This window comes from Akebia trifoliata, chromosome 13, assembly GCF_017979445.1.
Source record: "Akebia trifoliata isolate Shusen 1 chromosome 13, ASM1797944v1, whole genome shotgun sequence".
Taxonomy (NCBI): domain Eukaryota; kingdom Viridiplantae; phylum Streptophyta; class Magnoliopsida; order Ranunculales; family Lardizabalaceae; genus Akebia; species Akebia trifoliata.
Window position 1 is genome coordinate 2,512,284 of NC_141387.1, and position 23,246 is coordinate 2,535,529.

Here is a 23,246-nt window from a genome sequence, read left to right on the forward strand (position 1 = left end):
CTCCCAAATGATAGAATCCCTATGGGCAAAATATTTCAGGAAAAAACATATTTCGGCCTATGTTCCAAAATGGAAGATAAGGATTCATACCAATTAGATGTTGATTTGCAGACCAAACTATTGGGTATCACCTGATAGGATGTTAACGGCTTTGCAATTGCTTGGTAGCTGGTACACCAGAATCACAGCCCTTGAAATGGATTTGTTGCATTCGTAACCCAGCTGGATTTTACGCTTTTGTAGGAGAAATCAATTGATTTTGAAATCTGGGCTCTTTTTTCGGCTAAGACTTGTACCAAAAGCATATAATAAATATGTAGATAAGAATGCAAGCACAAACATTACATATTTTACAGTTAGTCGAACTCAGGGTTTATGATGTTCAACTCCGTAAAAATAAAAATAAAAAACCAGTCATTTTCAACCATGTTACTGGTGAGTTTAAAGCTTTAGGGATTGGTAAGAGCTTAAAAAGTAACCATGATGGAGGATCGGAACATTATGATGATTGTAATAAAGATCAAGGGTTTCGAATAATCCATAGTTCTCCAACATTACACAAGCAGCAAAACAAGTTCAAAACCATAAACGTAACCTAGTTAACCCCCTTATAAGAGTATATGTAGTACGGCGATTATAAGAGTATAAGAGAAAGCACATATAATTATATGTTGATTGATCTTTGGCTCAAAAACCATGAATCTTTATGTGTTCCTTCTTCACAATGCCAGCCTGTTTATTATGCCAAAACCAATAGAAAAAATAAAAATAAAAATCTAAACTCCTCAAAAGTACAGAACAGGAACAAGCGGGAAAATTACCTGAACAAGGAAGGTGGAGACATTCTTTCGCTGATCGCCTTGGAGTTGAATAACCTGCACTTGGATAATGATACACATACAACATTAAAATATGAAACGGACTAAGGAGAGAAGATTGAAGCTATAGAAGAGAGGCTAAACACACCTGGCCTAGCTCTGGGTCTTGGACAACAGTACCATTGCAGCAAAACTCCTTCTTAAGGTCCTTAAGGATCTTGTTGTAGCTGAATTCCTTTTTCAAACCCTGCACTGTTGTCAGACTTTTCCTACCATTCCGCTGCTGTGTTCGCACATGCACATACTCCTTTGACCCGGCACCAGAGTCCTCAGCATTTGCCTCAGCAAACGGATCTGTCTCCCCGCACACAAACCCCAAAAATACGACTATTAGATTGGTTCTTTAAGATAAATAAATAAATATCCTGGGCTTCAAAAACCCATCGTGTTCTCATGAAATGAAAAGCAAGCTTTGGGATTATTTCAAGGATGAGGCAACGTACCGAAGGCAGTAGGAATCTGAACGTCGAGTTCAGACATGAACCTTGGCTAAAGGAAATTGAGAAAAGTAACTAGAAAAACTCTTTTCTTCGGGTTTTAATGTTCGGGGCTGAAACAAATTGAAGAAATCACATTAGTTTCCTCAAGATAAAAACAAACTCAATCATGCAACATAGTTAAAAGAAAAAAAATATATATATATTTTTAGAAGTTATCACAATTTTGGATCATTGGCTCCTACAAAACACATGGTATAGAAGTGAAACTGAACCAAATGGAACTTGTGTCCACATACGTCATCAAAAGACAAAATATATGGCATAACTCTGATATAACAGCTGCACGTTCTTTTCATCAAAATGGGGGTATAGTTCACTAATTGCTGAGGATCCTAGATGGTACGTGCACCCTCACAATACATCTAAAGGAACCTGAATGTTGGTGATATAAAATTCTATATAAATAAAGGTAACCACCCTTCCAACATTTACAAATAATCAAATTCCCTGAACTGTACTTTTTTTTTGTTCTCAACTCATTTTTTCTTCAACCTCTTAACAGATAAAGAAAGATACAGAAACATCACGAGAGCTTACCGATATTCATCTACACATTCAGTACCATAGAGTTGGTCAATATAAGTACTGAGGCTTACATTTTATAATCTCAACCATGGCATGCTATTTGATTAATGCTTTAGACCTGACTAACTAGCACTCTATGTAACAAAAACATTGACACTACCAGGATTTTTCCCATGTTAGACATGCATTTACATACATGCAACACCATAACACATAAAGGTAATTCCCCATTCATTTATCTAACCAAAAACAAAAAAAACAAAACGATGACGTATGTAATACATTCTCCATATACCAGTTTACTAAGCTATTGAAAACAGTCATGTTTCGACATTAGAGTTTTACTTCTATTTGATGTAGAACCATGGTTTTAAATCTCATCCCATACATCTTGGTATCGTCCAGCAACGAGACGGATAGACAAGTCAAACGTATCAGACGAGATTTAAAACCATGGTTCATTTGTCTCATTGTTGAACAAGACGACTCAAATGTATTGGAAAACTCATCCGAGACGACTTCGTCTGGTTCGTGGACAAGACGAGACAAGACGTCAAAATGAGTTTTAAAACCAAGTGTGGAAATGCATGCTTTTTTATTTTCCATATATTAATTTCCTTATTTAATTTGAAATATAAAATTCCAAATTAAATATGGCTACAGAAAGTACATCAAAATTCATACATACAATGCAGTTCGGGATACTCATATGCACTGTGTCAATCACTTCTACAGAAATTACATCATCAATCTGACTGCTTTAGTCTGCATAATCCTAGATAAAGAAACAATCTTTGGCCCTATAAAACCCTAGAAGCGCGAATGACTTCAACAAAGCTAAAGAATTGCAAACAAAAGGACAGAACAGCATCGCCAAGCAATCACCAATTCACTAATGTATGCACATATCCAGGTAATGTTTCAACCAAACAGACATATTTTAGAGAATTAAACTAACAGATCAGATTATGGGCGAATATAATTAACAAGAAGTTACCCCATTAATCAAATTAAAAACCTAAAAATCTACTATTTACAGAGAAAATTAATCAAATTCAAGAAAATCCAAAGCCTTAAAATGAACAATCGCGCGATTGAAAAAGAAATATACAATTTAATCACCAAAAACTAAAAACAAAAGACCACGTAAAGCATCCAAATCCCAAAATCCATATCTATATATAGAGATCTTCAAACAAGGATTCAAACCGAAGCACCAGAAAACCTAATTATTCAAATAAAACTACAAACAAAGATCAAAGATTAAAAATATAAATGGAAAGAAACGAAGATCGTCACAAAACCACGATAAATTAGATAGAACAACAAAGAGGGGATCAAAAAGGGGAGAAAGATACCTGATCCGAAACTTAGAAGGTTTCGATGCGATTGAAGAAAAACTCTTAACTCAAAAAATTGCAGAGATCGAAAGAAAAGATTTGCGGTATTTGGGATTAGGTTGGCGTCAATAGAAGTTCTTTTAACCACAGATACCCCCAACCTAGAACTAGGGTAGGGAATCTTCTTGGACCTCGAAAAATACGTTGGATCAGTACTCTATTTGGACGGTTCAGATGTATTTGGAGAGAGATAACACGTTGGTCTTCACCTGTCTAGCTTATAACATCGATTTTCGATATTCGTAGCATTTTGTAACTAAATATCAATCTGTACTGTGCGTAAAATCCACGTGCCATTAGATTCTTCCCTTGTTGTCATTATTTGGATCTTGTGGGTCGTCCCATTTGTTGAAGAGATGATATTGGCACACCATCGTTTCCTTACAACACACTAATCCTTTTGAAATTAAATTACTACCTCATATAGGTTGATTGTGTGCAAGTAGAAGCTTTCATTATATAGTCTAAAGAGCCATTTCGCCTAGAAGCCACTATTAGGGCTGACAACTTGTCGGGTGTGGGTCGGATGAAGTATATATCGTATCGATTTTGTTAAGGATATCTATATCTGACAATTTAGAGAGTTGATATTGCCACATCAACTTTTATTAAGGCCTCACCAACTGTGTGCAATTCCTTGATGATTTATCTAGGAGGGGGCAAAAATATTTTTTCCCATTTTGAGTCACTTCGGCCACATCGCATTAAAAAGATTTGCATTAACCCATGTAGGAAGTATTCCCGTAATGTCTTTGTTTTCGGTGGTGGAATTCATGGTATGGCACGGGTATTGGTTATTACTCTATGTAAACTTATTTGCTTTGCAAGGTTTTGACACTTAAGCTACTAATTTACAAACCCATTGAGTAATGCGTGGACATCATGCCCTCCAATAGTTGAGAGAGCATATCAAGTGCTACTAATTTACATAACAAGAGCTTTGCAGTTGGCAGTGGAAATGGAGTTTAATGTCTCTCGTGGGTACCAAAGCTTGATTGTCAGCCCATGGTATAAAAGTTACTTTTTAATTTTAGTATTCAGATTTCACTTGTAAGCTACATTACAGATTTGAACAGGAGTGCCTAATGGGGCATTTTTTGATAATCCACAAGGTCTCCAACAACTAGAAACACTCGATGTTTCTTTTGGTGAAGAATTGGAAGAAATAATTGCAATAGAAGAAGATGAGAAAGAGGAAGAGGGGGAGGATCATCAGGAGGGCCCGCTTCCTCCATTAAGGCATCTTGAACCGAGAAGCTTACCTTGTCTAACAAGCATATGCCAAGGCAGCCAACTTCTCGATAACTTCAAAACTTAAGAGTTTTGATTAGTAAAAAATGCAGTAGTTTGAAGAACCACTTCTCATCACTGTGTTTAACACGAGGTTTCCAACAACTAGAAAGAGTCCATGTTTCATTCTCTGAAGAATTTGAGGATATAAAAACAATAAAAGAAGATGAAGAAGAAGAAGAAGAAGAAGAAGAGGATTATCATGAGGGTCGGTTACTTCTATTAAGGCATCTTGAACTAAGACACTTCCCTTGTCTAACGAGTCTCACCCAAGTCATTACCTTTCCAAACTTGCAAGTTTTGATAATCAAAAAATGCAATCGATTGAAGAACCTCTTCTCATTCCATATAGCACGAGGTCTTAGAAGATTAGAAAAGCTAGATGTGTCTCATTGTCACAAATTGAAGGAAATAATTGAAATAGGAAAGGATGAAGAGAACATAATTACAAGCTTACTCAATCAGAAGATTTGGCTCCTATCAAGGACAACGAGGCGGCCTCTAATGACTACAGAAGCATAAAGGCTCAAGTCATGCATTAGCCTCCGATTTTGACTAAATAGGTGAGAGAGACTTATCGAAAATCCTTATTCATTCCTCCTTTTAATTTCCATTCTTATACTAAATTTTGAGAGTCTGATTCAATTTCATATGTTTATGCATATTAATGCTGGAGTGGCCTCACTGAGGGACACACAGGGGACATCTTGACGTGGTGGCGAGCGCATGTCCGTAGATGCATTTTACTCGTATCTCAAAGAAACGCATCTACTGGTATGTGCGCGCCACCATGTCAAGATGTTCCATCTGTGTCCCCCATTGAAGTCACTCTAGCATGACTTGTTTATACAGGCAGATCTTTGCTAGAAAGCCGGGTTAGATTTCCAAGAATTAATTTCCTTTTCTCATGATCTAAATTCCTTGTAATTCATCTCTTGTCTATAGAATGAATATAGTAATGCAGAAAATTTCCAACAAGTTGCCAATTGGGTATCAATTTTGCAATCCTTAGAAATATAAGTTATGAAAACCACTTTGTTCCAAATTTATAAATTTAGAATATTGATTATGGTCTGCATTGATTTAGTTTTTAAAAATCTTAGCACTTCATGTATTGGATCATTATAAGAAGGACCACTTAGCTAAGTGGTAAGACCTAGGGAGGATGTTCTTAAGGTGTTACGTTCAAACCCCTTGACCCCTTCTTATACTAAAAAAAAATACTAAAAATAGCTTGTTCAATGGAAAAAAAAATATATATACGAGTCACGTTCCGTGTACACATAAACTAACTCATAAAACAACAAATCAACACAGCCATTGGATTAAAAGATGATCCAACGGCTAATGCCATAAAGTAGAGAAATTAAAGCACATGGTTCTACTAAAGCCTCTTACAAATTTAACTACTTGTAACTACCTCCCCCACAAACTCCATCCTTTTCATTGACGTTCTTCTGTGTTTCATTGAAGAGGAAGAGAAGAGAAGAGAAGAAAAGAAAAAGAAGAGAGAGAAAATCCAATTGCTCACCATAACATATATATATATATATATATATATATAACTACTTTTGTTGATCAGGATTGAACGACTAGAATTGTTCGATGAGTTAATTTGAAGAGTGGCATATGATGCAGCCAATTCTATACATGTTACCGTCAAACTTTACACCTTCCAATCAAATGGTCCTTTATTTCTTATTGGATGATAGCTAAGGTGATCCAATCAAATCTGATTGTCTTCCTTCTTATAGTCTCCTACATTGAGGCCCACTGTATGATGGTTTAGATTGGTTACAAAAATGTCTTAACCCAATTGCTCACCGTAACATATATAAAATTAAAATTAAAATAAAGTGAGAAACTTTGAGTGGTTGTGTGAACCTTTGTTTGGAACCACTTAAATCCGATGAAATTGAGTTGTTGTGACTTCTTTCGATTGTAAAGTATTATGGAGAAGATGAAATAGAGATCGAGTGGCTGCCAAAATCAAGATGGAACTTTATGAGTGCTGTAAATGGAAGAAAATCGATGGAAAGGGGAAGGGTTAGGGCATCAGATGAAGAAGATGAAAGGTTTCATTTTCGTTTGAAAAGGGGGTGTTTCATTTTCATTTTCGTTTGCCTCATTTAACGGGCATCTGCCAACACAGTTTAGCTCTCAGTACCTTTCAAAGCTTGGAAGATTTAGACATCACCGACTGCCATGGATTGAAGAACCTCTTCACATTCCGTTTAGGACAAGGTCTCCAGCAACTACAAAAACTCACTACATGGGAATGTAACGAATTGAAAGAGATAATTGCAATAGAAGATGATGAGAAGGAGGAAGCAGCAGGTCATCAAGGATTGCTACCTTCACTAAAGAGTCTTCAACTGTGGTACTTGCCTCATCTAATGGGCATCTGCCAACACCATTTAGCTTTTGGTACCTTTCAAAGCTTGGAAGATTTACTTATGACCGGATGCCATGGATTGAAGAACCTCTTCACATTCCGTTTAGCACAAGGTCTCCAACAACTACAAAAACCCCATATATCTTACTGTGGTGAATTGAAAGAGATAATTGCGATAGAAGAGGATGAGAAGGAGGCAGTAGGTCATCAAGGATTGCTACCTTCACTAAAGGATCTTGAACTGAAATGCTTACCGTGTCTAATGGGCATCTGCCAACGTGGTTTACTTCTCTATTGTTCTTTAAAATCAGTTACAGAGACACGATGTCCTAATTTAAAGAGGCTTCCTCTCGAATCTCAAGGTGTGTCCTACCCTGTTGAGATCTCAGTAGATTTTACATGGTCTTCATAATTGGGATTGAAGAGGTATCTCCACCCTCCAAGGTTGCAGGCACCGCCCTCTCAGAAATTCCTACAGGCAACTAGTTGAGTCTAGTATAAGACCATGATATTATATCAGAATCGGAAAATGTTTACGACCTTAAACAGCTAGGAGATGTTGCTTCTATTGAGGATCTGGAGGCCCTGAGAACTGCACCGAAGCATATTTAGACCAACTAGAGCAAACACTGGAGGTGTCAACCATTGAAAACGATGAATTGGAGACCGGAGACTGGACTTAACCTTGAGACTTTGAAAAGCTAATATTGGGAGATAAAGAAGATTGAAGCATCAAGGCATGCTTCTTCTTGCCATTAGTTTGAGTAAAGAAAAGGTCCGATCACCCACCATCCTCTTTTGATACTTCCTTTTGGTTTTGATATTTGAACTAGGAGAATCATTGTTTAAATTTAATGAAATTTCTTAGACATTTTGACAATCTGATTGAGAATTTATACAGGTTGGGTCCTTAGTAGAGAGGGCTGGAGTTCCATTTAATTCATCGACTGCAATGCATTTATGATCTCTACACCCTTCAATTGTAGGATGGGGGACACTTCCCTCATATATTTAGACCCATTCCTCTGTCCTCACCACAATTGAGATTCTCTGATAATTTACATAACTAACAATTTAATTATTCTAAAATTTTAGATTTACTTACTTTATCAACACTTTGCTTGATCCCAACAAGAAAATTCAAAACTATCCATATATTTGGGGATAAAGGCTGTGTAATGATGAGTATAACAACAAATATAAGATTTGTCGGGTAAATGATTTTTCTTAAATTTTCCTTGCAATCAAGCATGCCCTTATTTTTGGAATATAATTATTTTTCATGAAGTATGCTATTTTGTTTTTCTGGGTTGTTTTCCTTTTCTAATTTTTTCAATGATAAATGCAAATGTGAAGAAGCTAACGCGTGAAACCATAGATTGTCATCCCATCCCAGTTGGAAAAACCAAAGGGAGGTCTTTCACCTTGAACATTGCTGAGAAGGGTTGGGCACATACGCTTAAATCCAGGCTGAGCTACGGCTTAAAATCTGCTTTATGGTTTCACTTAGTTCCCATTAAATCTAGTCTGTCCCTAGTAATGTATGTTGCTTGCCTTGGATGATTATTGGTGTTAATATTGTACATCAAGTCCTTTTTATTTTATTTATGTAAAATTAGTGGGTAGTTTGTGTTAAAGAGTTTTAAGGATTACTGATCACCTATGAAATCACTGTGGTTTTTTTACTTGCACTTCTTCGTTGGTTTCACTTCTTTGAAATTTTGTTGTTCGCCATTCTATTTTCCCCTGCATTTATTTTTTTGCTTTTATGTGTCAATTATAAGCTACTGATAGGTTTCTCTATTTTTGCATTTTTTGGTCAAAAATGTTTTTTCTCATTTCGAGTAACATGGAAAAGATTTGCATTTATCCAGGTAGGAAGTATTCCCGTAATGTCTATGTTTTCGGCAGTGGAAATGGTGATCTAATTAAATGGTAATTCATATAATGGCACAGGGATTGGTTATTACTCTATGTAAACTTATTTGCTTTGCAAGGCTTTGAGACATATACTCTTCTATCATGAAGCTTGCAACCCATATAAGGTGCTACTTTACATAACAAGTGCTTCTGTTGGCAGTGGAAATGAAGTTGAATGTCTCTCATGGGTACAAATGTTTGACACAGCCTTGGCTCAATGGATTCATATTCAATCTGTGCTATTAAAGGTACTTTTTAATTTTAGTATTCAGGTTTCACTTGGTAGCTGCATTACAGAATTTGAACATGAGTACCTCACAGGTCATTTCTAGATTTTTAGTTAAAAACTAATTTGTGTACTGATCGACATTTGTTTATTGACAGGAACATGTTGAAACCCTGCCTTCCCATAGAAATAAGTTGCGACATCATAGAAACAATTGTGTGTAAGAAGTGTGACAGTAGCTCCCAACCGCAGTACAGTAGCCGAGGGAGCAACAGCATTCCTCAGATTTGTACATCTTCATCCATCAATTTCTATACATCAGTGGAAGAGTACAGCAGGCTACAAAATGAAAGATGGTGATTGTTAGGTACGTGAATCCGAGGCCTAAGGGAAGAAATGTATAACATTGGAGAAAGGAGGGAAAAATTGCAAGGAAGCATATTCAAGCCCATCGTCATGTTATTGTACTAGTCAGGAAGGAATAATGTTCATCTTTTAACATGGTGTTCACCGATCGAGCACTAATATTCTGTAAAATCCTTACTATATTTTCCTAGTGTAATATTTATCTTTTCAGTGAAAGGATGTAATTTGTAACTGCGAGTTTTCTCTTCATAGGTGAATCGGTGTGATCCGTGAATGTACCTCAATTTTGAGGGAACCATGTAATATTTGTGTGATTACATCTTGTTTTTTTATTTCTTCTCGTTCTCCATTGTTTCTATGTTTTTTCTCAACATGTCTATGATCATTCTTTGATTTCTTCATCTGGGTTCCCTATGAAACTTCTTTAATTTTTTGTCAACAATACAGAGGGGAAAACCAGAAGAAACTGTTGAACTGGTATGACTGAAATCGTAAGAATTCGGGCAAATCATTTGTCTTCTACAAGGTGGCTGGTGGCGTGTGCAAACACCATGTATTGCAAGGGCCTATTGGTAATTTAAAATATTAATTAAAGGGTCTATGAAGATTGCTTACTAGAAAGATATTTTTGTAGTTTTGATAACTAACTAATGTTTGGATTACAACATAACAATGGAAGAACATTTGATGTTGTCTTCCTGTTTTGTTCCTTTACTATTATGGTGGGAGAAGGCAGAGTAGAAGTGGGTTGACACCAAAATTTGAGTGGCCTTGCCTTAACTTTTATATTTAAAATTTATAATCAAGGTCATTTTGATAAAATTAAAACTCAAGAAAATTGCCACCTAACATCGTAGGTGGGTGTCATTTATGTATAGTGGCATTATTGAGCTCCCTAGTCAATTGGAGTGTCCACTACTCCTAACCCTATTACTAAGAGGGAATTGAAATCTAAAAGTAAATCCAGATAATTTCTTTGAAAGTTCGAAAAAACTTCTTGTCCTTGATCTAAGTGACTTCTTTTGGCTCATCGCAAAAGTCACCTGGACACCTCAAAACCTTCGGTCTATGTATCTACAAGGAAATGGCATATGAGAGTCTCAAGATATCCCTGTTTCATGGAAAAATCTTGATAGATTTTATTTTTTTTATTTTGGTGGCAAACGGTGACATTGAAACCTGAGAATTTGATTTGACTAGTAGTGGCGTCCCGTGTCCACATCCAGGGAGCAAATTTGATTTCAGATTTGGGTTAAGGATATAATGCAAGAAAGCCAGACAGTTGGTCTTATCTTCTTGCTAAGGTTTCAGGCGTCCTGCATACAAAGATGCAGTAGGTGTTTCAGCCACTTAAATAGGCTTTATATTGTGAAATGTCATGAGATAGACTATCTAATAAGCATGGATGAGGATGCTTCATAGCCCCCATTTAGCAATAATTTTGTGGGGTCCATCCTACCCCATCTGTCCTCCTTTCAACTTTATTATTTTTCTCCCTCTTTTTAATAATACTTCATCTAACGTTATTTATTTTGAAGACTTATAGTTATTGGATTCATTGATTGCTCATCTGCTTCAATTTATAAATTTTCTGAATTATAATAAGACTAATGATAAACCGATTTGAAAAATGCCACTCACATTTCACTCGTTCGATGTGACATATGCAAAGAATCATAGATCTTTTTCTTTGGGATACACAAGAAAAAAGATCTATGATTTTGTGCACATGCAAAGTCAAACGACTGAAAAGCAAGTGGATTTAGCAACTCTTATAATAACGAAGATGTCGTTCTCTGACTTCTCTCTATACTTTTCTGATTTTTTTAAAGGGATTTGTTAAAGTGTGCCCAAGGGAACATGCTAAGATGCATTAAATATATCTTAGAAGTTCGAAGTAAGTTTTAAAGGGTGTTTTTGATTGAAAAAAAAACTTTTTTGGGCGTTTTTGGATTGGAAACTAAATTTTAAAGGTGTATTTAAAGCATTTCAACGCGTGCCCATTAGGTACTTGTTAACAAAACCTTTCCACATTTTTGAGCCGTTGATCCGGTGAACACTCACCTTCTACAATTTGTAATTTTATATTTTTGGGAGAATCAAGTGGACAACAAGAATCACTTATATGTTAAGCTGAATTTAATTCTTGATATGAGCCCCTTAAACATGTTTGAAGTATAGAATTCATCCATGGAAAAAGTCAAACCCATGGGGTGAAAGATCCATTCCCAACCTGATATATGAAATGAAGCCCATTTATAACTTTCAAGGACTTGTTTATGAGCATGTAGGACCATTCTATAACTTTAGTGTCCAAAAATATAATAGGACAGTAGTTGTTGTGAAAACTTTGACAATATTTTTCATTTCCAATCATATTTGATATTAATCCACACAATGTACTTAAAAAAAAATGAATCACATACAGTGAAAGTTAGGAAGAAAAAAAATTTAGAAAATCACATAGATGAAATCTCGAACATCATCATTAAATTTGAAGCTGAATTAACATGAATTTCTATCATAAATTGGCCATGTAAAATAAGATCGTCAATGATCAGAACTAATAGTTTAAGGCTTAGATAAATGATTTTCTATTTAAAAATTACTCGATACAGATCCAATCAAATATCTTAAAAGTTCAACTATGGCTCCAAACAGACTATTTTATGATTGATTGGATCAAGGCCCCATGATCAATGAGAGACTATAATAGAAAAAAAAAGAAAAAAACACTATATCCACTATCCGTTGATGGCTCACCTACTTTCAATTAATAAATTTCCTGAATCATAATGAAGCCATCTTCCTAAATTATATTGGCTCCAAACAGACTATTCTGTGATTGATTGGATCAAGGCCCCAAGGTCAATGAGAGGCTAATAATAAAAAAACATTATATCCTTAATTATATATTTCCACCATCTGTTGAAGGCTCACCTACTTTCAATTACTAAATTTCCTGGATCATAATGAAACCAATTCTATTGCATAAGTCTCCTATCTTCCTTTAATGTTAGTTACAATTACGAGTTTTTACTGAGTTGTTCATTCATTCTTCTTGTATAACTCAATCAAGAATCGGAAGGTATGAAAAGATGGACAATAATTTCAAGTATTGAATGTTTTGTTCTATTAATTACTTGTTATCTTTATCCACATATTAAGATTTTTTTTTTTTTCATGTTGTAAGCGACAACTAATGGAGTTTGTTCACTTTGTGCAAACAGGATTCATCAAATCTTCCTCTTTGTGAATACTAAGAATGAGTATTCCACTTGTGCACTAAGAAAAAAAGAGGTAAACCAGACCTTTCTTCTTGTCCTTAGCTCAGTAATATTTGGTGCTTAATTGTGTTCCATAAACATGGTTATGGAAATTTTTTCTATCTTGTTTAAGTCCCTCATGGGATTAGGTGATCCAGGAAGATCTACATGCATAATTTGTAGTAATTTGGGCATAACTTTTTTCCTTTTTGATTTGTTGAAAATTTCATCGAAAGAAAGTGTTTTTAAGTTTTCTGCTACCATATTGTTTTAAGTAGAAGTAAAAAACTCTGTTGTCTTTGTGGATCAACCCCTTACTTATCAAGGTTATTTATTATTTGTTATGCATTATTTTCACTTAGGAATCTGCGACAAACACTCAAGACTCACTAAAAGCAATGGACTTCTATCATCTTTAACTTGGAGGCCCAAAAATTCAAAGAAATAAACCATCTTTCTCCTTTTTCACGATTTTTCTTCTAAATCTCCTTTTGTTTTTTTGTTTTTTTGTTTTTTTGTTTTTTTTATAGAAAATAAAATTTCTAAAATCCTCTTTGGGTCTACCTGCAAAGTAGGTTAGAAATGATTGTGAAAACCTCAACCCCTAAGCTAGGGGTTGTTTGGAAATCTTGTATCAAAAATAAAATCACTTGAAACTTAACTCAATAGCTCAATATTGAATTCACCGGCATAGATTCGTTAGGAACCTACCAAATCTACTTAAAAAGATTTGATAGTTTTTTACAATTTGTCATTCGGAAGATTTCTATTGAGCCCGTTCAAGTGGATTCGATAGGATCTTATCGAGTTGCATTGAAAGTTATCATTAGTTTTCTATTAAAGAAAATGTTAGTATACTGAAAAAAGAAAAAAAAAAAACTTCTTATCAGTGGGTGTGATGAGTAATTTTGAAGTTTACATTAAAGGTTAAGAGGTGAGAACCCAAAAAAGAATAAATAAATAAAATAAATGCAAATAGTTCAATCTTACCCACAATTATTACTGATAGCACAATCCACAAATGACAGCAAGTCTTGAAAGTCAAAAGTAATGGGTAAAAGGGCTCGACAACTGATAACACCAATGTTTTATATGTGAAAAATAATGAAATTAATAGGGGTGCACATTGAATTAGGTAAATCCAAGAACCGAACCAATCCGAGCCTTTTGGACTGGATTGGTTTGGATTAAGTATGGGTTGGTTTGGGTGCGAATTGTAAAAAAAAAAAAATCGATTGATTTGGTTCGATTCCGGATTAGGGTATGATAGAATCGAACGAATCCGAGAATCGAACAAATTTTAATATCTATTGCAATATATATATATATATATATATATATATATATATATATATATATAATCACTTCTTAGTTTCGTTCTTCTATTATTCTCTCTCTCTCAACTATGTTAGTGTGTTAGAGGTAACTTATCAAAGTCTTCAATTTCATCTCTTTCGTTTTTTTCTTTAACAAAAATTCATAAAAAAATGTGTCCCATTACTTTTAATCACAAAGCAACAAGCAATATTTGGTTTCGACTTTGAACAAGTAACAAACAACATTTGATTTTAAGAATGACTTTGATCTTTAATCATTTCTTATAAGATAAGTGTTAAATGATTTTTATTTTGAATGTGTTATGCATGATGTTTTGTTATGTGTGTTATGTGTTATGTGTTATGCATGATGTTTTGTTTAATATTTATTTTATTTAGTTTTAAGTTTTAACTATTTTAATTTTAATATTGAAAATAATAAGTATGAGAATCGAGAACCGATATGAACCAAGGTTGGTTTAGATTAATTCGGTTCTATAAGGTAATTGGATTAATTTGATTTCAAATTTGTAGAATCGATCATATTTGATTCGATTACAATTTTATCGAAATTGAAACCAATTTGAATCATGTGCACCCTTAGAAAATTGTCCATAGAGGAAGACCCGAACTATTTTCTTTGATGGAAAGAAAATATTCCACGTTCTATGTGTGAAAACTGAAAAGTACCCCTCCAAAATTTTTGCTTTTCTTCCGATTTTCCAAACTTCATTTTAGAGCCTTGGGTCTGGTGAATGCTCACCTGCTTTAATTTATAATTTTAGTTTATTATGCTTTTCAGAATGATCTCATTGTTCCATTGAGAGCTATTGCACTTCTGGTTCCTCTAGTGTATCTCTCAATTATTGAAAGTTGAAACTCTAAAGGTATGACAATTCTTGAAGAATCATTTTCTAACTCTTAAATTGTATATCATCTCATTTATATCGATCTGTTAGGATTTATTTTTCATGTTTTAAGTGATCAAAACTGACGAAGTTTGTTCAATTGGTGCAAATTAACAGGTACACTACGTACACCAAAGAATTCCGCTTAATCCTTTATAAAAATTAAAGAGAGGTAAACCAGAACCAGATACCTTTCTTCTCTCTATTGCTTCCTTTCATTTAGTTAGTTCTTTAATCATTAATTATGGCTTTGGTACTCTTTTTTACTTGGTTTCACCCCTCACTGAAATAGGCAAGTGAGTAACAAACTTGATAAACTAAGAGTTTTCGAAGAAAAAAAAAAGTTCATTTTCTTTCATGAATTCTATTTCTAAATTTGAGAGTTCGGTAGCCATCTATTTTTTTGACAAATTCGATCAAGCTCTAAAAAAAGATTGTTTCTCATGCTAGCCTGATTCATAAAATAAGGTTTGTTGAGTAACAAACTTGATAAAGTAAGAGTTTTTTTAATAAAATTTCAAAAAATAGGTCTGCCCTGTAAATCTCTAAGGAATCGAAAAGACCATTCATTGTTCCAGTGAGAGCTTGAGCACTTGTTGTTACTCTAGTTTATCTCTCAATTATTGAAAGTTAAAACTCTAAAGGTATGACAATGCATGAAGAATCATTTTCTAACCCTTGGATTGTATATCATCTCATTTATATCGATCTGTTAAGATTTATTTTTCATGTTTTAAATGATTAAAACTGATAAAGTTTATTCACTTGGTGCAAACAGGTTCACTGCACCAGACCTTTCTTCTCTTCCTTGGCTCAGTAATATTTGGTGCTCAAATTGTGTTCCATAAACATAGCCATGGAAATTTGTTCTATCCTGTTTAAGATCGTCATGGGATTAGGCCAGTGTTTGTTTGGTCTTCTTGAGGGCCAAATCTGTTATCTTATCAATTACGATGAGAATCTTGAGAACCTTAGGAAGGATGCCCGTCGTCTGAGCACATTGAGAAACCACATACAAATGTTGGTAGATGAGGCGCGGAAGAGTAGATTGGAAGAAATCACAGTAGTAGTGGAAGAATGGTTGCAAGAGGTAGACGCTATTGAAGAGAAGGTGAGGCGTCTTCTAGATGTCGAAGCTAATGATGAGAATGTGAGATGTTTAGAGGGATTGTGTCCAGATTGTAGCTCTCGTTGGGGGCTGAGTAAACAAGCGGTGGAGATGTTACGTGTTGTCAATGCACTCCAAGCAAGAGGGAACTTCAGCGTGGTTTCTCGTGTTCCACCTCCTCCAAGGGTGGTACCACGGCAGACTACCCCTTCTGTAGAGGGATTGGCATCCAGGGAGGCCGTTATGGTCAAGGTCAGGGAGGCATTATGCGATGAGAATATCAGATCCATTGGGCTGCATGGAATGGGGGGGATCGGGAAGACAACCCTCGTGAACAAGTTAAACAATGAACTCGAAGAAAGCCAGCTCTTCGAGAAAGTTATATTTGTAATCGTGTCAAACTCCCCAGATTTTAAAAGAATTCAAGATTCTATTGGGAGAAGGTTGCACTTAGAGTTTAAAGCCAACAGTGATCTGGCAGAAAGAGCTAGTATATTGTTGCAGAGGTTGAAGCAAGAGAAGGTTCTGATAATATTGGATGACGTGTGGACGAGAGTTGAGCTATCATCGGATATTGGAATTCCTAGCGGAAGTGACCATGTGGGATGCAAAGTCATTCTCACAACAAGAAACCGTGATGTTTGCCGCCGAATGGGGATTGAAACTATATTCGAAGTGGAACCCCTCTCTGAAGAAGAATCATGGGTTCTATTCACAAATAAAGCAGGCGATGTTGCTACACAGGATAGTTTGTTACCAATTGCACGGAAGATTGCAGGAAAATGTAAGGGCTCGCCATTAGCAATTGATGTGCTAGGATCCTATTTGAAAGATTTAAGGGATGAATTCGTGTGGAACGATGTGTTACGCGCATTAGAATATCCCGACCCAATCGAATTAGAAGGTATAATTCCAGAAGTGATCACATCTCTGAAATACAGCTATGATCATTTGGAAGGGCGAGATATCCAGTGCTGCTTCTTGTTCTTTAGTATATTCCCCGAAGACTATGACATTCCTTTGTCTCGGATGAGAGACTATGGAATAGGAGAAGGTTTTTTGAAGGTAAACAAAAGTTTGGAAGACGCATCAAACAAGCTACTTCATTTTGTTCGAAAATTAAAGGCTTGTGGCTTGTTACTAGATGATGATGTGTGGGATGATGACAAAGATGAGTATGTGAGGATGCATGACGTGGTTCGAGATGTCGCCATACATATTGCGTCCAAGGAGGATGACAATGGGTTTTTGATAAAAGCAGGTCAAGGATTAAGAAAATGGCCCCGGGTAGATAAACTCGACACACTTAAGCGGATCTCATTTATGAATAATAATAAGTGCATTGAGCTTCCTAGTCCATTGGAAAGCCCACAAGTCCGAACACTATTACTGAGTCAGACTTGCCAAATGAAAATGAATATTGTAGAAAATTTATTCGAAAATTTGAAAGCACTTGTTGTCCTTGATCTAAGTGATTGTCTTGTCTCAGTGTCCAAGTCACTTGGACATCTCACAAACCTCCATACTCTGTACCTACAACGGTGTGAACTATCAGGTACTATATCAGCACTTGGAGGGTTGAAGAATTTAGAAATACTTCGTTTGTCTCACTCATTTCTTAAGAGGTTGCCTGAAGAAATAGGTAATCTAACCAATCTAAGGTGCTTAGATTTAATGGGGGTGAGCTGCCTTTCAAATGTAGCACCAAATGCTATATCAAGGCTGACTATGTTAGAAGAATTACACATGCTGGAAAGTTTTGAGCAGTGGGATATGAATGGACATGCTAGCCTTGCAGAGGTAGTATCATTACCAAACCTAGTCAGTCTTAAATTCAAAGTGACAAATGGCATATGCACGCATCAAGACATCCCTACTTGTTCATGGAAAAATCTGAAAGAAATTAAGATTTTTCTGGAAGTAGAAGAAGGTCCTAATATTGATTTGAAAGGTAGTGGTGTCCACATCCATGGAACGAACAAAATTTCAAATTGGGTTAGGATATTATGCCAGAAAGCCAGCCATTTGATTTTATCCTCCTGCAAAGGCTTCAAAGGTCTTGAAGACTTGGATATGGTAGGGTGTTTTAGCCACTTAAAAAGGCTTCATGTCCAGAAATGTCCTGGAGTAGAGTATCTACTATGCATTGATGAGGAGACTCCAGAAGTTCCATTTGGGATTTTGGAGAAATTAATCATCAAAAGCATGCGCAACATGAAGAAGATCTTGCATGAGGTACCACCAGCTACATTCTTCAAACATCCAAGTGATAACTATGAAGGTCATATAGTGGTTGTTCAAGACCCTTCAACCTCGAGACACAGGCAACTACCGAATTATGAAACAGGAGCTCCCAAGACCTTTCAAAACTTGAGAGATTTTTCGATTGCTAAGTGCAAGATATTAAAGAACCTCTTCACATTTCGTTTAGCACAAGGTCTCCAACAACTACAAAAACTTTCTATATCTAAATGTGGCGAATTGAAAGAGATAATTGCAATAGAAGAGGATGAGAAGGAGGAAGCAGCAGGTCATCAAGGATTGCTCCGTTCGCTAAAGAACCTTCATCTGAAGCATTTGCGTCATCTAACAAGCATCTGCCAACACAGTTTAGCTCTCGATACCTTTCAAAGCTTGGAAGATTTAGACATCACCGGCTGCCATGGATTGAAGAACCTCTTCACATTCCGTTTAGCACAAGGTCTCCAGCAACTACGAAAAATCCTTATATGCCAATGTAAGGAATTAAAAGAGATAATTGCAATAGAAGAGGATGAGAAGGAGGAAGCAGCAGGTCATCAAGGATTGCTACCTTCACTAAAGGATCTTCAACTGACAGACTTACCTTGTCTAACGAGCATCTGCCAACACAGTTTAACTCTCAGTACCTTTCAAAGCTTGGAAGATTTAGACATCACCGGCTGCCATGGATTGAAGAACCTCTTCACATTCCGTTTAGCACAAGGTCTCCAGCAACTACGAAAAATCCGTATATGGCAATGTAAGGAATTGAAAGAGATAATTGCAATAGAAGAGGATGAGAAGGTGGAAGCAGCAGGTCATCAAGGATTGCTACCTTCACTAAAATGTCTTAAACTGCGGGACTTGCCTCATCTAACAAGCATCTGCCAACACAGTTTAGCTCTCGGTACCTTTCAAAGCTTGGAATTACACATCAACAACTGTCGTGGATTGAAGAACCTCTTCACATTCCGTTTAGCACAAGGTCTCCAGCAATTACAAAAACTCATTATATCTGAATGTGTCGAATTGAAAGAGATAATTGCAATAGAAGATGATGAGAAGGAGGAAGCAACAGGTCATCAAAGATTGCTACCTTCACTAAAATGTCTTCAACTGCAGTACTCGCCTCATCTAACGAGCATCTGCCAACACAGTTTAGCTCTCGGTACCTTTCAAAGCTTGGAATATTTAAACATCTCCGACTGCCATGGATTGAATAACCTCTTCACATTCCGTTTAGCACAAGGTCTCCAGCAATTACAAAAACTCTCTATATCTACATGTGGCATTGAAAGAGATAATTGCAATAGAAGAGGATGAGAAGGAGGAAGTAGCAGGTCATCAAGGATTGCTACCTTCACTAGAGGATCTTCAACTGAAATACTTACCGTGTCTAACGGGTATCTGCCAAGGTGGTTTACTTCTCTATTGTTCTTTAAAATCAGTTACAGTGACAGGATGTCCTAATTTAAAGAGGCTTCCTCTCGAACTTCAAGGTCTGTCCAACCTTGTTGAGATCTCCGTAGATTTTACATGGTCGTCAGAATTGGGATTGAAGAGGTATCCCCACCCTTTGGATTAGACTAATCCCAAGGTTGCACGCACCGCCCTCTCGGCAATTCCCACGTGCAATTGGTTAACTCTAGTATTAGACCATGATATTATATCAGAATCGGAAAATGTTTACGCCCTTAACCAACCAGGAGAGGTTGCTTCTATTGAGGATCTGGAGGCCACTGAGAACTGCACCGAAGCATATTTAGACCAACTAGAGCAAACACTGGAGGTGTCAATCATTGAAAACGATGAATTGGAGACCGGTGACCTGGACTTAACCTTGAGACTTTGAAAAGCTAATATTGGGAGACAAAGAAGATTGAAGCCTCAAGCCATGCTTCTTCTTGCCTTTAGTTTGAGTAGAGAAAAGGTCCGATCACCCACCAACCTCTTTTGATACTTCCTTTTGGTTTTGATATTTGAACTAGGAGAATCATTGTTTAAATTTAATGAAAGTCCCTAGACATTTTGACAATCTGATTTGAGAGTTTATATAGGTAGGGTCCTTAGTAGAGAGGGCTGAAGTTCTGTTTAATTCATCGACTACACTGAATTTATGATCTCTGCACCCTTGAATTGTAGGATGGGGGACACTTCCCTCATATATTTAGACCCATTCCTCTGTCCTTACCACAATTGAGATTCTCTGATAATTTACATAACCAACAATTTAATTATTCTAAAATTTTAGATTTACTTACTTTATCAACACTTTGCTTGATCCCAACAAGAAAATTCAAAACTATCCATATATTTGGGGATAAAGGCTTTGTAATGATAAGTATAACAACAAATATTAGATTTGTCGGGTAAATGATTTTTCTTAAATTTTCCTTGTAATCAAGCATGCCCTTATTTTTGGAATCTTAATTATTTTTCATGAAGTATGCTATTTTGTTTTCTGGGTTGTTTTCCTTTTCTAATTTTTTCAATGATAAATGCAAATGTGAAGAAGCTAACATGTGAAACCATAGACTGTCGTCCCATCCCAGTTGGAAAAACCAAAGGGAGGGCTTTCACCTTGAACATTGCTAAGAAGGGTTGGGCACATAGGCATAAATCCAGGCTGATCTATGGCTTAAAATCTGCTTTATGGTTTCACTTAGTTCCCATTAAATCTAGTCTGTCCCTAGTAATGTATGTTGCTTGCCTTGGATGATTATTGGTGTTAATATTGTACATCAAGTCCTTTTTATTTTATTTATGTAAAATTAGTGGGTAGTTTGTGTTAAGAGTTTTAAGGATTACTGATCACCTATGAAATCACTGTGGTTTTTTTACTCGCACTTCTTCGTTGGTTTCAATTCTTTGTAATTTTGTTGTTCACCATTCCATTTTCCCCTGCATTTATTTTTTTGCTTTTATGTGTCAATTATAAGCTACTGATAGGTTTCTCTGTTTTTTGCATTTTTTGGTCAAAAATGTTTTTTCTCATTTCGAGTAACATGGAAAAGATTTGCATTTATCCGGGTAGGAAGTATTCCCGTAATGTCTTTGTTTTCGGCAGTGGAAATGGTGATCTAATTAAATGGTAATTCATAGTATGGCACAGGGATTGGTTATTGCTCTATGTAAACTTATTTGCTTTGCAAGGCTTTGAGACATATACTCTTCTTTTATGAAGCTTGCAACCCATATAGGGTGCTACTTTACATAACAAGAGCTTCAGTTGGCAGTGGAAATGAAGTTGAATGTCTCTCATGGGTACAAAAGTTTGACACAGCCTTGGCTCAATGGATTCATATTCAATCCATGCTATTAAAGGTACTTTTTAATTTTGGTATTCAGGTTTCACCTGGTAAGCTACATTACAGAATTTGAACATGAGTACCTAACAGATCATTTCTAGATTTTTAGTTAAAAACTAATTTGTGTGCTGAACAACACTTGTTTATTGACAGGAACATGTTGAAACCCTACCTTCCCGTAGAAATAAGTTGCGACAACATCATAGAAACAATTGTGTGTAATAAGTGTGACAGTAGCTCCCAACTGCAGTACAGTAGTTGAGGGAGCAACAGCACTCCTTCTCAGATTTGTACATCTTCATCCATCAATTTCTACACATCAGTAGAAGAGTACAACAGGTTACAAAATGGACGATGGTGATTGCTTGGTACGTGAGTCCGAGGCCTAAGGGAAGAAATGTATAACATTGGAGAAAGGAGGGAAAAATGCAAGGAAGCGTATTCAAACCCATCATCATGTTATTGTACTAGTCAGCAAGGAATACTGTTCATCTTTCAACATGGTGTTCACAAGTCGCACTAATATTCTGTAAAACTCTTACTATGTATTCTTAGGGTAATATTTCTCTTTTAGTGAAAGGGTGTAATTTGTAACTGCGAGTTTTCTATTCGTAGTGAAATTTGTGTGATTGCAACTTGTTTTTTTTTTCTTCTTGTTCTCCATTGTTTCTATGTTTTTTTCTCAACATGTCTATATGATCATTCTTTGATTTCTTCATCTGGGTTCCCTATGAAACTTCTTTAATTTTTTGTCAACAATACAGCGGGGAAAACCAGAAGAAACTGTTGAACTGCTATGATTGAAATCATAAGAATTCGGGCAAATTCATTTGTCTTCTACAAGAAGAGCTGATCTTGTACTAGAAGGTGGCTAGTGGAATGTGTAAACAAACGATGTATTGTAAGGGCCTATTGGTAATTTAAAATATTAATTAAAGGGTCTATGAAGATCGCATACTAGAAAGATACTTTTGTAGTTTTGATAATGAACCAATGTTTGGATTGCAACCTAACAATGGAAGAACATTTGATGTTGTCTTCCTGTTTTGTTCCTTTACTATTATGGTGGGAGAAGACAGAGTAGAAGTGGGTTGACACCAAACTTTGAGTGGCCTTGGTCATTTCGATAAAAACTCAAGAAAATTTCATCCTAACGTCGTAGGTGGGTGTCATTTATGTATAGTGGCATTATTGAGCTCCGTAGTCAATTGGAGTGTCCACTACTCCTAACCCTATTACTAAAAGGGAATTGAAATCTAAAAGTAAATCCAGATAATTTCCTTGAACGTTTGCAAAAACATTTTGTCCTTGATCTAAGTGAGACTTCTTTTGGTTCAATGCAAAAGTCACCTGGACACCTCAAACTTTCAGACTATGTATCTACAAGGAAATGGCATAAGAGTCAAGATATCCTGTTTCATGGAAAAATCTGGAAGATTTTATTTTGGTGGCACATGGCGACATTAAAACCTGAGAATTTGATTTGACTAGTTGTGGTGTCCCGTGTCCACATCCACGGAGCAAATTTGATTTCAGGGTTAAGGATATAATGCTAGGTTTGATTTGATTTCTTGCAAAGGTTTCAAGCATCTAGCATAC

At 36.0% G+C, this 23,246-nt stretch overlaps 2 protein-coding genes and 2 long non-coding RNA genes across 4 annotated transcripts; 3 read left to right on the forward strand and 1 right to left on the reverse strand.

Moving 5' to 3' along the window:
- Positions 1 to 486: 486 nt before the first annotated feature.
- Positions 487 to 3,464, reverse strand: LOC147387283 (protein translation factor SUI1 homolog). The gene is made up of 5 exons (XM_086421282.1): positions 3,262 to 3,464; positions 1,322 to 1,428; positions 967 to 1,172; positions 822 to 875; positions 487 to 732 (listed from the first exon to the last, which is right to left on the reverse strand). The coding sequence occupies exons 2-5, from the start codon at positions 1,356 to 1,358 to the stop codon at positions 688 to 690; spliced, it is 342 nt and encodes a 113-aa protein (XP_086277408.1). The 5' UTR covers positions 1,359 to 1,428; positions 3,262 to 3,464; the 3' UTR covers positions 487 to 687.
- A 2,690-nt stretch (positions 3,465 to 6,154) lies between these two features.
- On the forward strand, positions 6,155 to 9,840 carry LOC147387284 (uncharacterized). The gene is made up of 2 exons (XR_015171586.1): positions 6,155 to 9,156; positions 9,293 to 9,840. It is a non-coding gene; the product is annotated as an uncharacterized LOC147387284 (long non-coding RNA).
- A 2,614-nt stretch (positions 9,841 to 12,454) lies between these two features.
- Positions 12,455 to 19,477, forward strand: LOC147387285 (putative disease resistance protein At4g27220). The gene is made up of 6 exons (XM_086421529.1): positions 12,455 to 12,588; positions 12,731 to 12,800; positions 14,885 to 14,969; positions 15,108 to 15,162; positions 15,769 to 19,331; positions 19,462 to 19,477. Exons 5-6 carry the CDS (start codon positions 15,847 to 15,849, stop codon positions 19,475 to 19,477), a joined length of 3,501 nt encoding a protein of 1,166 aa, XP_086277655.1. The 5' UTR covers positions 12,455 to 12,588; positions 12,731 to 12,800; positions 14,885 to 14,969; positions 15,108 to 15,162; positions 15,769 to 15,846.
- Positions 19,478 to 19,483: 6 nt separating this feature from the next.
- On the forward strand, positions 19,484 to 22,694 carry LOC147387286 (uncharacterized). The gene is made up of 3 exons (XR_015171576.1): positions 19,484 to 20,269; positions 21,524 to 21,663; positions 21,801 to 22,694. It is a non-coding gene; the product is annotated as an uncharacterized LOC147387286 (long non-coding RNA).
- The last annotated feature ends 552 nt before the right edge of the window (positions 22,695 to 23,246 follow it).

Bases quoted from the DNA above. Each gene is read 5' to 3' on its own strand.
- LOC147387283 (XM_086421282.1), bottom strand. From the start codon at position 1,358: ATGTCTGAACTCGACGTTCAGATTCCTACTGCCTTCG. The intron at 876-966 runs GTGTGTTTAGCC...ATCCAAGTGCAG, and splicing joins AAGACCCAGAGCTAGGCCAG to GTTATTCAACTCCAAGGCGA. The intron at 733-821 runs GTAATTTTCCCG...CATAATAAACAG, and splicing joins TCTCCACCTTCCTTGTTCAG to GCTGGCATTGTGAAGAAGGA.
- LOC147387285 (XM_086421529.1), top strand. From the start codon at position 15,847: ATGGAAATTTGTTCTATCCTGTTTAAGATCGTCATGGGATTAGGCCAG.